The 16,219-nt window shown below is 43.1% G+C and overlaps 1 protein-coding gene across 9 annotated transcripts in view; it reads right to left on the bottom strand.

The window, feature by feature from the left end:
- PSD3 (pleckstrin and Sec7 domain containing 3) overlaps positions 1 to 16,219 on the bottom strand; it is a 201,216-nt gene that overhangs the window by 57,641 nt on the left and 127,356 nt on the right. The window contains exon 1 of one of the 9 annotated variants that reach the window (XM_053290557.1): positions 3,482 to 3,888. The exons of the other annotated variants lie outside the window; for them this stretch is intronic. Coding sequence (XP_053146532.1) covers positions 3,482 to 3,640 — 159 coding nt within the window. The 5' untranslated portion in view covers positions 3,641 to 3,888. Of the gene's footprint in view, positions 1 to 3,481; positions 3,889 to 16,219 lie in introns of those variants that run through there. 9 annotated transcript variants of the gene reach the window in all.

The following is a 16,219-nucleotide window of genomic DNA, read 5'->3' as shown; positions in this document are numbered from 1 at the left end:
TTCAACTTTTAAAGGTTCAAATTTAAAATTCTAAATAATGTCTGTCTTACATGTCGGCATTCTGAAGAAATCTATACACACACACACACACACACACACACACACACACACACACCTTCACTAGAAAAACTGGGCAACACCACTACTTACTTCAAAACCTCATTCCTTTTAACACTTTATGGTTGAGAAGGATATTTTCTCCTTTACTGCAGTAAACAGTATATAGGCAGTGTTTGTTCTGAACTCAGCGTGATGTCACTCGACTGCTGCTCTGTAGCATGCAGCTCCTGAAAAACAGTGGCACTGTGAAGGGCTGTGCAGCATCCACCCCCTCTCTGGCTTATAAGCAGCAACACCCATCCCACTGTTTACTCAGCACTCATTGTAAACTAGCAAATGCCAGTCATGGTGATGGCTGGTGAGTGTGTGGAGAAAGGGCCAGCGGGGCAGTGCTGTTTATCAGCACCCATCCATAGGATTGCTCTGAAGGCCCAGGCCACCCAGTGCCAAAAACGGAGGGCATGTTTTGCCCCCACGGCAGCAGCATCCTCAAGCTCATCCCCACCCATCAGAGTGAAAGGTGACCATTCATTACTGGAGGGGACATCATCAAGGTAGGAGCTCACCTCAAGCATAATCCCTTCCTCCATATTTGCTAGCAACAAAAGGGCCATCATATGTGCATCCTTTAGTCCTTGGCACTTTGGGGCTAGGGTTGGGGAAGAGTTGGAGCCTTTTTAAAACCATGATTTCCTTGCATACAGTTAAGGGTCCTGTCCCTCCCCAATCTTCAGGGATCCACTCCTACCTTCTCTCTCCCTCCCATTTGGCATTGAATGCCCCCATGCTAGCCGGCCACTTTACTAATGGGGGAGAAACACAGACAGACTGCATGAGTGGCAGAAAGAAAGAAAAAGCCACTTAACCCTTAAGTGACTTACACAAAACCAAGCTGAAGGTCACTGTGTTGTTCCCTTTCTGGTCCATCCTCCACCATATGATACCATTTTAATTGCCTTATTGGTTACTTATTAGTTCTGGTTAACTAAGTTTTATTTGATGTTTTACATTCTTTTTAGTCACTTTGAGATTATTTGGTATAGAAAAGAGACTAGCAATCTCATATCCCAGAGACCTAATTCTCCAAGGGGTTTACACAAGGGGTTTACTTCATACACACTAATTAATCCCACTAAATTCAGCTGGATGATTCGGATGCATCAAGGCACATTTCAAAGGGCCAGTTTGCACATTTGTACAGTGCCTGAATTTTCATTTCATCTAATAAAGTGGGTTCTAGACCCATTAAAAATTATGACACCATAAATTCTGTTCAAGGTGTCACTATGCTGTGTGTGCGTGCGTTTTGGCTGTAGCTGACCGGCATAGCCATCTTTCTGGGATGCAATACTTGGTTGGTCAGCCCAATATGTGAACTGCCTATATGGAACGTATTGTGTTTGAGTTTGTATGCTTGCATGAATAAGGATCCAAGTTCCCTTCCTTTCAGCATCTCCAAGATAGGGCTGAGAGACACTCCTGCCTGAACCTTAGCGAAGCCGCTGCCAGTCTGTGTAGACGATACTGAGCCAGATGGACCAAAAGTCTGACTCAGTATATGGCAGCTGCCTATGTTCCTAGTTGTCATCAGACAATATGAAAGTATCATCTGTGGTGAATAGTCCCTTATGGTCCCCACTAAATACCTCAGTAAATGAATGACAAGCATGCATATAGAAACTGGTCCTAGATGACAACAGGGAACTTCAGCATTGAGAATTAGCAAGTTTGGGCCATTACTCAGATGATGGCTGGAGAAGGAGGCAGGAGTACTTGCCCAATAACACCTTATTAAGGGATGCCTCGTACTATTTCAGTGAAACCAACATGATCATAATGTGGTGTCTTGTTCCCCCCCCCCTCATATTTGATCTTTTAAAAAGCTGATATTGCTGAAATTGATTTTTTGTGGCTTCAGTCATTCAGGCAAGCCCCCCTGGTTACAGTTATCAGCAGGAAATGTTGGGATTTCATTATACCTTTCAGTGGCTGTAAACAAACCAGATCTCGACACAGGAGGCACACACTGGCTGTGAGGATCTATTGGATGTTTTGTCACAATAGCATTACTTCACGGCAGGGTGGGTGGGGGAGAGGGCAAAAACTCAATGAAACAGAACCTCTATGAATGGGTGTGCAACCTTGAAAATTCCAGCCCTTCCCTCTTCATGCAAAGGGGCAAGGAAGCGTCAACTGCTTCTCAAAGAATTGCAACAGGACAGTAACAGCAAGGTTATGGATGCTTGCAGTTCCATATGATTTTGGCACCCTCAACTGCCTTCCCCATCCATCCAAATTTTACAGTGGAGGATAGTACTGGGTTTTTAGAAGGTGGCATAAAAGAAGCAGCGTGATGCAAGGGAGAGGGGGAGAGAAAAGAAAATGTGTGCATAAGCACAACACATAAGACTAGGAGCATTTGGATCTTACTTCTAATGTTGCAGATTCATCGGGGGCATTAAAAAAGACACCCAACAATCCTCCTTATTAAAGGAGTTGCAAATTCATTGGGGTTTTTTAAAAAACCCAATCCTCCTTAATAAAAGGCTAGCACACCTCCTGAGTTGTATGCTAGTGGAACAGCATTTTCATTGCATTGCAGTGGCAGGGAAGCGGCATAATGGTCAAATTTGGGTTCAATCCTGCTCATATGCTTACCCCTTTAGAAATGTTCCAAATGCACCTAGCTCTCAGAGGAGCTAGAAGATTTTGCTTCACGCCACGCATATGTCTGTATTCATGCCATGCATACTCATTTGTTTTTTTAATATATAAGCAGAATGGAATGCAATATGACAGTTTAAAGGCACTCCAAATAGCTCCCAAAGCAGGTGGCTGCAGCCAGCTTGATATTGTTACAATGACAAACACAGTACACAGATGACAAACAAACACAATAATGTCATCCCCCCTACACATAAATGTTAAAAATGAATATTTCATGGCAATATTTGACTGTGGATTATAAAAACATCACCTGAATCACACAACCCACCCACACATGTACCAAGGGAGAAGGGAAATGCATTTCAATCCAGCCCGCAGAGTGTGTCTGCATATTAATTCCAGGAGAGACTCCCCAGCACCATCCAAAGTAATGCAGGTAAAATTTCCAGGATCAAAGCACCAACTAGCTGAGATCAGTTAGCAAGTGGGAAGCATTGCTGTGAGACCCCAGCTCCTGGCTGAGGCAGTCTCTGAAAACCGATCTGATCCACCCAGTGCTTACCTTCACTCTGGGATTTCTTCCCCCCCAGCCTGATTTCTAGCCACCACCACCCCACCCCCCGCAAAGCAATTTTGCATGAAATGCCTTCAAGTTCTCAAAAAGGCACTATTAGTTACAGACTCTCTCCCATTATCCCCTTTCAGAATTGACAGAGAGACAGTGGAGATCTCTACTGAGGTTCTAGTCATTTACCTTGGCTTCTTTAGCAGAAAACTCTGTGGAGTTGGAAATTTTCATAGACTTTGAGCGGTGGGTTTGCCGCCAGACAGTATCCTCCCGTGGGTATTTCACCGAACCTGTGGCTCTCACCCGGACCTTGCTGGTACTCTGAACACTATTAACTCCAATCATCTCCGCAAAGTAAATAAATATGTGTACTATACGTACAGAGAGTGGAGGGAAGGGAACAGAGAGGAGAGATAACCACGCTTCACAAATGCTCTTCAGAGTAGTTTAGACGGAGAGGAATCTCCGTGGAGCTTAGGCTGAGGCAATCAGTGTTTGCTTTAAAATGCACCAAGCTGGTTTCCCACCACCACCAACCACACACACACAGAGCATCTTCAACTACACTGTTTTGAGGCAGCCTGATTGTTCCAGGCAATGCTCACGTCACTGGCTGCAAAATATAAAAGGGTGGAAACCCCACCCCTACTCACTACCCTGCTGCTCAGCACATATCGCCAGCCTTTTCCAATACAAGCAAGCGCACACACACCAGCAAGACTCAAGAGTGTCAGTTTCAAATGCCGGAACAGATGGCAAAAGGCCAAGTAAAAGCAATTCATTTTTGACTGCAGACAGGCAACACTTGTATTCTGGCAATGGCATGTCAGAGTGCATTAACTGGGTGTAATAAAATCAAGAAGCCGCAAATTAAAGCCTCAAGGATGAGGCTGCCAGGTAGTGGCCGCCTCAGATGAAAAAATACAAACTGATCCTCAAACGTCTTCGAAATGGCAGCCTGTGCAAAGATGCTGCTCTTCGAGCCCAGTCCTATGAACCTTTATTCAGAAGCCCAAAAGAAACACACAGAGCTCCTAAAGGGACCTCAGAAAACCAGGTGAGTGTGCAGCAAAATGGCAAATGCAATGTAAGGTGATGCCAACCGGGGCAAAACCACCCCTAACCTCATGGAAACACTGAAAGGGGCCAAGCTGTTAGTGTGCCCAGCCAGGAAAGGGGTCTTGGGGTCACAGTGAATAGCTTAATGAAAACGGTGACACAGTGTGCAACTGGAAAAGACAGATGCCATGCTAAGAATCATTATGAAAGGGATTGAAAATAAAACTGCCAGGGTCACAATGCCATGCAAGCTTGTAAAAACAAACATGGCCAAACTGTGTATTTTAACTTGCATCTAGAATCATGAATTTTTACTCACAAGTGCCTCCCTAGCCTACTGGATGCCCCTCAACTTCTCCAGACCACAGAATATACTATAATTGTATATTTTGCTTCAGAGAGTACAGGGAGGACCCCCACTCCACCCTAAACATGACAGCCTGTGCAACTATGCAACTCACTGAAAATGTGATTTGCTGACTAAGAAAAATGAACATTTCAAGCCCAACACTACTGAGGATCGAAACATCTCATTTCTCAGCATGTCAGCTGAAAGGGCACGTGACTGACCTAAAGGCAATCATTATAGGTCTGGGAGCTGGTCAAGCGTGGTCAGCCTCCCACAATTTTATTGGTATTCTGTCAGTTGTCCTTGAGCACACACTTCTTGGTACATACAATACCAATGTCTTCTAGCAATCCAAGCCAAACACGGATGACATTGGTTTCCTTTGTGAATTTGGTTGCATCTCTGGTAGTATGTTTGGCTTGTTGTGTCTCAATGCCTACAGAGGTCAATGTCTTGCTCAGGAGAGCCTCTGACAGCTCTACACTGGGAAAAATCACCACAATCTTCTGAGGACCGCTTCAGATGAACACAGCCCTGCACACGCAACAACATTGGAACCACGGCAAGAACACACTCACCCTGGTCTCACCAGTGGACATGCCAATGAACTCTCTGCATCTCCATTAATTGAGTGAGGGGGGTGTTTATCTGAATTTCCCTTCTAGTCAGACATGCTCCAAAAGTGGGGTTGGGACATGTGTACAGAGGCAATTCAGATGAACACCCCTCTCACGTGATTACAGGAAAGGCAGAACACATTTTGGCACATCCACTGGTGAGATCAGAGCGATGCATTCTCATCATGATCCCAGTATTATTATGTGTGCAGGGCTCTGTTCATCTGAAGTGGCCCCAAATGTTGTTCCATGGAAGTACAACATGCAGGCTGACTTCTCTTTGCTATAGTCCTTCAACTTGCTTCCCAAGGTCAACATCTCCTGTCACTGGGCTGGATGTTTCTGCATCATAGCACCTCCATATTTTCAAATGATACTTCTTTGGTCTCCTTGGCATGTATTGCCACAAGGGACAGCGTCCTTGAAAACCTAACAGCTGCTCACCAACTGTTAGGACAGACCCAGGTATGTAGCATAGCTTCAGCTGCTGCACAAACAAGGTCCAGGTGCCAGCTTGGTAACAGGATACCTCTCCTGTTATTTGAGGCTTGATGACAGTCACACACGATGCCCTCATGTCATCTCAGCTACACCGTTGTGCAGAAGTAGGGATACTCCAAATGTGCTGCCCATGAAATACCCCAGGTAGGAATAGCAGGCCAAAATATACTTTCTGTTTCATTAGATCAAGGTACTTGTATAGGAACACAGGAAGGTGCCATTTACTGATTCAAATCACTGGTCCATCTAATGCCGTATTGTTTACTCTGACTGGCAGTGGCTCTCCAGGGGTTAAGCCAGTATTTTTCCTATTGTGCCTCTGTGTGTTCATCACTACCCCTGTGTGTTCATAAATGAAGCCTATATGGTTGTGGTGTTGTAGACCATTTTCTGCCATTTCTGCCTGTCATGTCACCCAGGATTTCAGCATCTTCACTGGCTGCTGGCCAAGCAGACTGTTAAATGCCACACATCCCAACTCTACATATTCTTGCTCTCCTCACCTGGAACCAAGATCCAACCACCCCTTTTGTTGGGCGGAATCCCACCAGGAAAAGTGGGGAAATACCAGTTATTTTGATGGTTGCTCCTCTGATGCCAGGAATAATGAAGCTGATATGTTGTGGGTGGTGTCTGTTATTCTTCTCTCCTCCCCCCACCCTTTTTTTGGTAGTGGCTAAAATCCCTGCTTATTCCAAACACTAGATCTGCTATTCTGGGAGGGCCTAGTTTCAGCTGCCCAAACTCAAGAGCACAGACCTATGCAATGCCTCCAACTATCGGCCAGACACTATCACTTTTCAAGGTCAACTGAGCTTGCAAAGGAAAACAAAACTTTAAGTTTCTGAAGAGAAACAGGGTGTTCTCTCCTATCCCAATTGACATGACATTGGGCCAGGATAGAAACTACCTCAATGGAGAAAGTCCATGAATTTCTGGGCTGGCTTTTCTCCCAATTAACTTATTTATTATTTATTTATTTAACATATTTTATACTGCCAAAAACTTACATCACTGGGCGGTTTACAACCAGATAAAAAAAAAAGGTAAAATGTTAGTTAAAAACAAAAACAATTTTTTTAAAAAACACAGCAATTTAAAAAACAATTAAAAAAAAGATATTCTAAAAGCAACATTAAGACAATTAAAACAATATCATTTAAAAGCCTGGGTAAACAGATATGTCTTTAAAAACTTTTTTAAAATTGTCAGAGATGGGGAGACTCTTATTTCACTAGGGAGCGCATTCCAAAGCCTCGGGGCAGCAGCGGAGAAGGACCGTCCCTGAGTAGCTGCCAGACGAGCCAGTGGCAAAAGCAGATGGACCTCGCCTGATGATCTCAATGGGCGGTGGGGTTCATGACGAAGAAGACGTTCTCTTAAATACCCAGGGCCCAAGCTGTTTAGGGCTTTATAGGTTATGACCAGCACCTTGTATTTTGCCGGGAAACATATTGGCAGCCAGTGCAACTCCTTCAATATGGGAGTAATATGGTCTCTCCTAGATGAACTTGCAGTGGGAATGGGATAGAAACTACCCCACCACAGGGAGTCCATGAATTTTGGACTACTCTGTGTCATATTTTAATTCCTAACATGAATATCATAACTGGTGAGAAGCCATACTTTTGGATATATTGTATACCAGGGTGTAGGTAAGAATATGACAATGAGGGCTTCACTGGGAGTACAGTGGTTTGCTTGTTCACTCATATTTATGCAGCCAGGGGTAGGAATTTACCCCATAACGTATGATGAGCGTAAACAAAGTTAATTTTGGCCCTAAGACACAGCAGCCTCTGAACTGAAAGCCCTCAGTTCAAATCTTGCCTCTGCTAGATGTTTTTGCATAAGCCACTCCCTTTCAGCTCCACCTATGCAATGTGGGGGTAACAATATCAACTTACAGAGTTGTTGTAAAGATTACCAAGATAATGCAGATGAATCCCTACAGAACCATCATCATCCTGCTTTGCAGTGAAGTAAGATGACAATGAACTCAGTGTGACTTACTCCCAGATAAGGGCGTGTGGGATTGTAGGTTTAGAATTTATGTCACATTTTGCACTGACTAGGTTTTACAGTGCAGGAAGACCTATTAATAGCCTATATCGGTAAATTAATTATACATGCTCATTCTCATTGTTCAGATTCATTAACAGAGGCACAGGGTCACGCAATATACCAGAGTAGCATTTCACCTGGAAACAGAAACTCCACCATCCTAGCCTTTTTAGGAAAGGTGTACACATGGATTGTTCCCAAGCTGACTGCACATAACAGGAAGAGACCTCAAACTACAGCCAATTCTTTTGCTTTCAAAGCAATATAAGTTAACAAAAAGCCACATGCACAGAGCGCACACATTATTTCAGTTCATTTCTAGTGCTGTTTTGCCAACCAAAGCGACCCATAAACCCCTTGACAGGAGGAGCGGATTTTGCCCAATCAGTGTTTCAAACGGCAGAAGAGGAAGTTCCATATAAGGTAAAGGTGCTGTTTATCTAAACACTACAAAGCACTCCCCCGCCCCCACCCCGCATCATTTCTAGCTCCTGGAGACCCAGAACATAGCAGATTGCATGTAACCATAGCAACCAAGCTCAGATGAGAACGATCTCTAGTATGCCTGGCACACCGAGGGAGTGGCAGCTGGTTGCACTGGTTGACAGAAAGGTAATGACAGAAAGTTGAACTGTAAACGGCTGGGAATGCAGTCTCAAAAGCCAGGAAGAGGCATGGGCTCCAGCACTCATCACTTGCAGGAGCTGACCTTGGTAAAACACTTGATTGATTGATTGAAGAGATGGTCTAGGCTAGGAGCCTCCTAAAGTTATTGTTGGCATATACTAGAGCACATGGGGCTTCAGCGTCTCCCCGCTGTCTCTAAACAGTTCAGTTCCTGGATGGGAATAGCAATACATCTGAACTAATACATCCATACACGTACATGCATACCCATAGCCACAAAATGCTATTGCGCCTTTTCCCTTTCATCTCCTTTTCCGCCACGGATGCCACTCCAAATAATAAATGTTACTGAATAGGGTTTGAGTTGCTGCAGTTTGCTAATTAGTACATTCAGATCCACTGTGAGAGAAAGTAAATACTTTTGTGTGTGCTTCTGTGTTTGTTGGTTTTTAACTGCAGGTTGGGCCACGAAAACACCTTTGCCCGTGCAAAACATACTGTTGCAGAATAAATGAATACAACAGCTAGAGAAGAGATTTCAGCCATTTTAAATAAAGATCAGTGGGAAAGATTGGTTGGTTTTACAATAAGAACCAGTCTATGGCCATATTTTAGTCTGCGAGGAGTATATGGAAAATTAACCTCTGCCCACCAAAATCAAAACATTGCGTCCTGCCAGAAGAAAGCTAGTGTGTTCTGATATGTTTATATAAAGCAGGGGTTCTCAAACCTGGGTCCCCAGATGTTGTTTGACTACAAGTCCCATGATCCCTAACCACAACCGCCGTCAGGAAATGTCATATTTTCAGCACAGAGTCTGTTAAAAATGGTTCAGCTTCAGTTCAAGAGTATTCCTTAATTCAATTTTGGTTCATACGCTTTTATAAGTGGTTTGATAACCCTTCTAACTTGGCAAAGAGGCACCTTTTAACATGGTGATTCTCTTTATTTCGCAGGGGGAGAATAACTGGCCCTATCCACCCCCAGCACAGTACCTCCAGTGACTGTTGCTGGGGTCTATCTGGTGTTTCTTTTTAGATTGTGAGCCCTTCGGGGACAGGGTTCCATCTTGTTTATTTGTTATTCCTCTGCATAAACCACCCTGAGCCATTTTTGAGAAGGGCAGTACAGCAAGCAAGCAAGCAAGCAAGCAAACAAGTGCTTTTGTTAGTTCTGGGATGAAACAAACCAACAAACCCACCAAGGAGGTGTATTGCTCCCACTGCTTCAGTTTTTTTATGCTGTAAGGAAATTTCTCTGACTATATATTGTTCTTTAGAATTATCTGTTAAAACAGAAATCAATGGTCCATCATGGCCTCACTGTGGCAGGTGCTAATAAAAAGATGATAAAATAGAGCAAAATGCTCCCAGTGGAAACAGAGGACAGGTGTTATTTTTCCCCCAACTGCTTATGTGGACAGCCTTGGCATAGATATTTTCCACTTTCAGCAACGGAAATAATGAGAGAGAGAAAGGTAATTATCAGTAGTGCTATTCTACCTGGATTTGGAAGTAGAGATTGCATTGGGGGTTGAATCATAACCACTAAACCTATACCACTTAAGAACTCAGTATGTCAGCATGCTCCAGTTCATGGAGGATCATTCTTCAATGGCTGTCTCAGTCAAGTAGACTTAGTTTTTCCATATTCAAAGTCAGTATTCCATTAGCAAATAGCTAGGGACAAACACCAGGGAATGGTTCTTTCTAACATGCCATGAGTTTGCACTTCCCAGGAACATCTGGTTAACTACTGCTGGACACAAGGCCTATGGAAATGAAATCTATGGACCTTCAGCACCATTCAGCAATTATTTATTTATTGCACTGCCCCTTAATCATCGGGATTCATACTGCTCCTTAATCACAGAGATTCATGAGATAGCTAACAAATATACAATCAGAAGAAAATGTTTTAAAAACTCAATCAATAATGAAACTAAATATAGCAGCAGAATCAAATCATGCTGAAAAACCAACAGAAAGGGGCACTGGTTCTTTTAAAAAGTCAACAAAGAAGGAGACTGAGGTTTGTATGGAATCAGTGAAGAGTAAGGTCTCATTCCCATGCAATAATAACAGGTTGCAATCCCTTGCAGAGTAGCTAGTGCTGGCCTGGATGAACCGCTGTGCTGACAAAAAAAAAGCAGCTGCTTACATTATTATGTTCCATTGGAGACTGATATACAGCAATGTCTCTTAGAGTAAGGATCAGCATTGTGGAGGCCCCAGGGCCAAATCCATCCCATGGCAGAGTACCTACTAACTCCTCAGTTATCATTTAATAATAATAATATCATCATCATCATCATCATCATTATTAACATTTTATATCCCGCTCTTCTTCCAAGGAGCCCAGAGCGGTGTACTACATACTTAGGTTTCTCCTCACAACAACCCCATTATGTAGGTTAGGCTGAGAGAGAAGTGACTGGCCCAGAATCACCCAGCAAGTATCATGGCTGAATGCGGATTTGAACTCAGGTCTCCCTGGTCCTGGTCTAGCACTCTAACCACTACACCATGCTGGCTCTCTCAATGCAGAAGCAAGAGAAGGTGTGTGCTGAAGAAGCTATATACACACCAGCATCCAAAGGGCATTCCCAGTGCCTGGGCATTCCCATGCATTTTCTGACTTTTCTTTGACCAGCAGACTCTGTGCCATATTAAATACTTCGTTTGAAAGTCTCCTCAGTACCAAAAAGAGCTGGCCACTAAACTAAAGCAGAGTGGTTATTTTAATACCAACTATAAATTATAATTAAAATACAAATCAAAAGGTCTCTATATCATATGACCCACGAAGCCAAACACAGCCTACCAGTCATATATAAAGTGACCTGTCAGGTGCACATCCATCTGCCAGTTCTTGCAGGCTTGACATGCCCTGTCCTCGGCCACTAAAAGGCCAGGTTCAACCAAGAGAGTCTTGCATCACTTCAAGAAAAATACAAAGTTTTCCAAGGCCTTCTGAGCAATTTCAAAACCAAATTGTTCCAAAAGCATCTCAACACTCTTATTTTCAGCCTCTTCATGAGAGCACTCTTATCTCCAGCATGAGCCAAGACAGTGGTGGTCTCTAAAGTTTGTTAAGCCCAAACCATGCAGAAATAGACAGTGGGTGTCAGGAATCCTTCCTCCTCACCTTCACCCTGCCTTGGAATGCAAGCTCACTGGAGGAAACGTGAACTTTCCTGATCTCATTCATTCCAGTTTCCCAGCAACCCCTGTAAAAGAAAACAGGAAGAGTCTGCAGGCTGGTCAATAGCTCCAGCTTAGGGACCCTTGGCCCTAACCTTCAAACTTGCTGTGCTTTCCGCTGTTTCTGCCTTGCTCAGCTTTAATCCTCCCTGAATCTTTCTTTCTCCTATGTTAGTCCTGGACTGTTGCCTATTTCCTGCCTGGTTACCTCTAGCCACTTGCCTCTTGACAATGGGTCAGATTCTGGACCTTGGATTGGGCACCAAAGGCAACATCAAGGTAATGAAAGCTCTCAAGCACTGCTGTAATGGGCTCTGGGCAACCAAGAAAGCAGGCTTCTGTAATCTACAATCATTGCTGCTAATTCCAGAGTCTTCAGTAGTTCCCCACTGTGACCAAAAGAAGTGGTCTTACTACACTCACAACAGAATAGGCTAAACGTCTTGTGAACATCTTTTGCAGATTCGTAAAAACAATTATAACAGTGGAAGCATTTAGAAGAATTCAGCAGCACATTTGTTAAAGTGCCAGCAATACTGCTGCTGGAAATTATGCTGCCAAGGAAATTTCCAGTGCAAATCAAGCAGCTCCAATTAAGCCAAGCAACAAGCCTTGACAATTCCATAGATGCTGTCCAAAAATAAACTAACCTTGTTGCCCCTTGTTTGAAGAGCCGAGTTTTTGTGCATGGAAGTATACGGTCATGGGCAACATTGTTCAAATAAAAACACAAGGAATTAGACTCACTTAGCAGAAGATAAACATCAAGAACAACATGTAGCAGCAGGACTTTAGTGCAAAATGCACAAGAAAGAGCAAAATAACATTTCTGCTGAATCGCACCAAAGGTTCGTCTAGTTCAGCATTCTGGCCAACCAGATGCCTCTGGGGAGCTCATAAGCAGAGCACAATAGCAATAACCTTCTCCCTTTGTTTGTCTCCAGCACCTGGTATATTGCCTCTAAACATGGAGGCTCCATTTGCCTAATAGCCACTGATCTATTCTCCATGAAGTTATTTCATTCTTTTTAGAAGACAATATAGCTAGTGCCATTATCACACTGTGTGGTATGAATTCCAAAGATAGTTTGTGTTACTGAAGAACAGCAGCAAATATCTATATACCGCTTTTCAACAAGTTCCCAAAATGGTTTACACAGAGAAATAATAAATAAATAAGATGGATCCCTGTCGCCAAAGGGCTCACAATCTAAAAAGAAACATCAGATAGACACCAGCAACAGTCACTGAAAGTACTGTGCTGGTGGTGGACAGGGCCAGTTACTCTCCCCCTGCTAAATAAAGAAAATCATCATGTTTAAAAGGTGCCTCTTTGCCAAGTTAGCAGGGGAGGAAGCAGAGAAGCACTTCCTTTTGTCTCTAGTGAACCCACTGCCAATCAATTTCATTAAAAGGGTCCCAACTTCTATTGAGGGCAAAACATTTCCTTCTCTCTACACCAAGATGCACCTCTATTGTGTCCCTGCTTAGAAATCTTTCTTCTAAACTAAGAAGTCCCAAACACATTAGCCTTTCCTTGTAAAGAAGATGCTTCACATCTTTAATCATTTGAGGTGGCATTTCCTTCACCATTTGCCAGCTCTATGGCAGCTTTCTTGATAAGGGGTAAATAGAACCATGCAAAGTATTTCAAATGTGACCACACAACATATTGAACATTATGATAATGGCATTATGATACATATTTGATTTTCCATCCCTTTCCTTATCACTCATAATTACTACCTTTCTCTTTTAAAAATAATCAACAATCTACTAGCCTGAACTTGCACAAGACCTTGGACACATCCTGATACAGGTTAGAATCAACTCAATATCTTATTCACAATCATATTGCTCCTTGGTATCATTATAAAACTTTTAAATATCCCTTCATTATTAACAGAAGACAGAATACTCTCTAATCATCAGCTTAAATGCCAAGAAAGTACTGAATTACATCTGCTGAAATTATTCTTTTCAAACCTTAAATTTAAATTAAAGTACCATTCAAATTCTAGATTTCGCTATTCTACTTATGTCACTCAACCAGTGATACAGACTCAACAGACTTTGAGACTGGTTCCTATATTTGTTGGAAGTAGTATCTTCCCATAGGTACCAAGGAATGGATACCTTTAAGGATTAATGGATTCATTTCTGTAACTGATTTGTACCCTCAAATGTAGCTGTGAAATCTGGAAGGGACATGTTACTAATGAGAGTATGGTAATGTTCTTTGGCTATAAGATGGGGACATGCAACGGGGAAATATGGGACAATACTTGCTGTTACAAGTTGCCATGGGTACTGGGACAAGAGTACAAAGTACCCACACCTCACATCAGATGAGGAAGATACATATACACATTGCAATCATCAATTTTCTCAGTGAAGTATATGAAAACAACACCTGGGAAAGGATTAGGGCCTCACCTCCATGCATTCTGCCAAGGCACGCAAGAATCTGAATGTGCATGCCCCAGCTCCAACTGTCACATGTTTGCGGGTGTATTCCTCTCACACCAGGACTACATAATAAGAGGTGGAGCAATGATGGAGCTAGACAGTACGCAAAGCATAGAGTTGCTGCCAGTGTTCCCTCTAAGGCGTGTGCACATGTGCGTGCGCACAAGTTTTTTTAAAATGTCCACTCAGTTAGTTTTAGATCCCTCTCAAGTCGAATCAGGAATGTCCCATTCTGAATGCACATGCACACACACTGCCTTGATACTGCCGCCCAGAACAAAGCTCATTCCGCACACAGATGAAAAATATTAAAGAGAGAACACTGGTTGCTGCCAAAACCAAGGTTCTGGTATCCCCCTCCCCTCCCACATAACACATAATAATAAAATGCATCATGTCATCCAGTTGGGGTCCCCCATCCACATACTCCACATCAGTAACTGCTACAAAGGAAGTGAGAAGAAAAGAATGTTCAGCATGTCAATGTCAAGTCCTGCATTTCATTACAACAGCTAGAAAAGTCACCTCCCCCCCTCTTTTCCAAAAGCCCTGGATTTTGTCTAATGTCTAATTCTGCCTTGAGAATAACCAGAGTGTTAGAAGGTTCTGTATACGTTTTATGAAGCCTGACAGCAAAGGCAGTTTCCTCTCACAGTGTCTGATCCAAACCTGGCCTTTAGAAACAATGCTGTGATATTTCTTTGACTCACGTCCATAGGCCAATATTCTGCACAGTACTAATCCAGAGAATTACAAAAGCAATGATTTTGCGGGGTGTGTGTGTGTGTGTGTGTGTGTACAAGGGTACACTTGTGAACTGCTTGGATTTTTCTGCAACGTGCAGTAAAGATGCTGATGAGGTTTGTCAGGCATGGGCCTGCATATGGGTCCATATGGAACTTTTAATGCTATTCTCAAAAAAGAACTGCGCATTGGGAACTTCCAAATTCTTCTTTGCCTCAGATTAACACCTAAACCAAAGGAGGTTTCCCAGCTTACCACCTACTTGGCCCCCAGGGGGCTTTGGTGGTCCTTGGGGGAAACATAACAAGTGATCCTTGGGGAATAGGGTTTTCCCAAGGGCTGAACCACTGCATAAGCAGGAAAGGGGAAGAAGGGAACGGCCTTGCACTCTCTCTCTGCTGCTCCAGCCAGACCGGGCAAGTCTTGTTGAAAGAGAAGGGGAAGGAGGGCTTGGGAGCTAGCTGGAGTAAGGTTGAGGAGCCAAATGTGTGGACCGTGTTGTTTCTCACTCCCAGATCAGCTAAATTCAATAAAAGAAACAAAAATTAGATAAATGCTGACCAGATTTCAAAATCCCACACGCTATTGGCTGTGATAATTCTACTTCAGCATATTGAACTGTAGCCTCCCTAGCTAGCTATTGGTTATCACGACTACGACTAGTTATAGAACGCTGATCAACAAGTTCTCAAAACGGATTAGGTAGGGGAAACAAATATATAAACAAAGATATTTCCCTGTTCCCAAAGGGCTCAAAATCTAAACACAAAGTAGAAATCAGCAACAGCCACTGGGTTGCTGTGCTGGGGGTGAACTGGGCCATTTGTCCCCGCCCCGGCTCAATATAAGAAAATCACCACTTTAAAAAGATGCCTCTTTGCTCACTTGTGCAAGACTGCCGGCACTTCCTTAGATGCCAGCAGAATGCACAGGCTGATTGGAAAACCCCATGCAATGCTGACCAATATGTGAGCCAGTTTGTCTCTTGCATGTGAGTAGTATGAAAGGGCTGTAAATTTAAGTGTGTGTAAAAATGTGAAAGAAGAATTGATACAGAAAACAGCATTACAAAAACTCACATATGTGATTTTTTGCAAGTCTCCACTTGTAAAATACTTAATAGAAAAACCAACAACCATTCTAACTATACCTACAGCAGATGGAAGTCACAGTTCTAATGCAGCAGCCCCACAATTCAATGTCATCATAATGTTTATTGGAAATAGCAAGCTATATAACTGGCCCTATCCTCCCCCAGCACAGTACCTCCAGTGACTGTTGCTGGTGTCTA

Source organism: Hemicordylus capensis, chromosome 2 (assembly GCF_027244095.1).
Source record: "Hemicordylus capensis ecotype Gifberg chromosome 2, rHemCap1.1.pri, whole genome shotgun sequence".
NCBI classification, from domain to species: domain Eukaryota; kingdom Metazoa; phylum Chordata; class Lepidosauria; order Squamata; family Cordylidae; genus Hemicordylus; species Hemicordylus capensis.
This window is presented reverse-complemented; position numbering and strand designations above follow the sequence as displayed.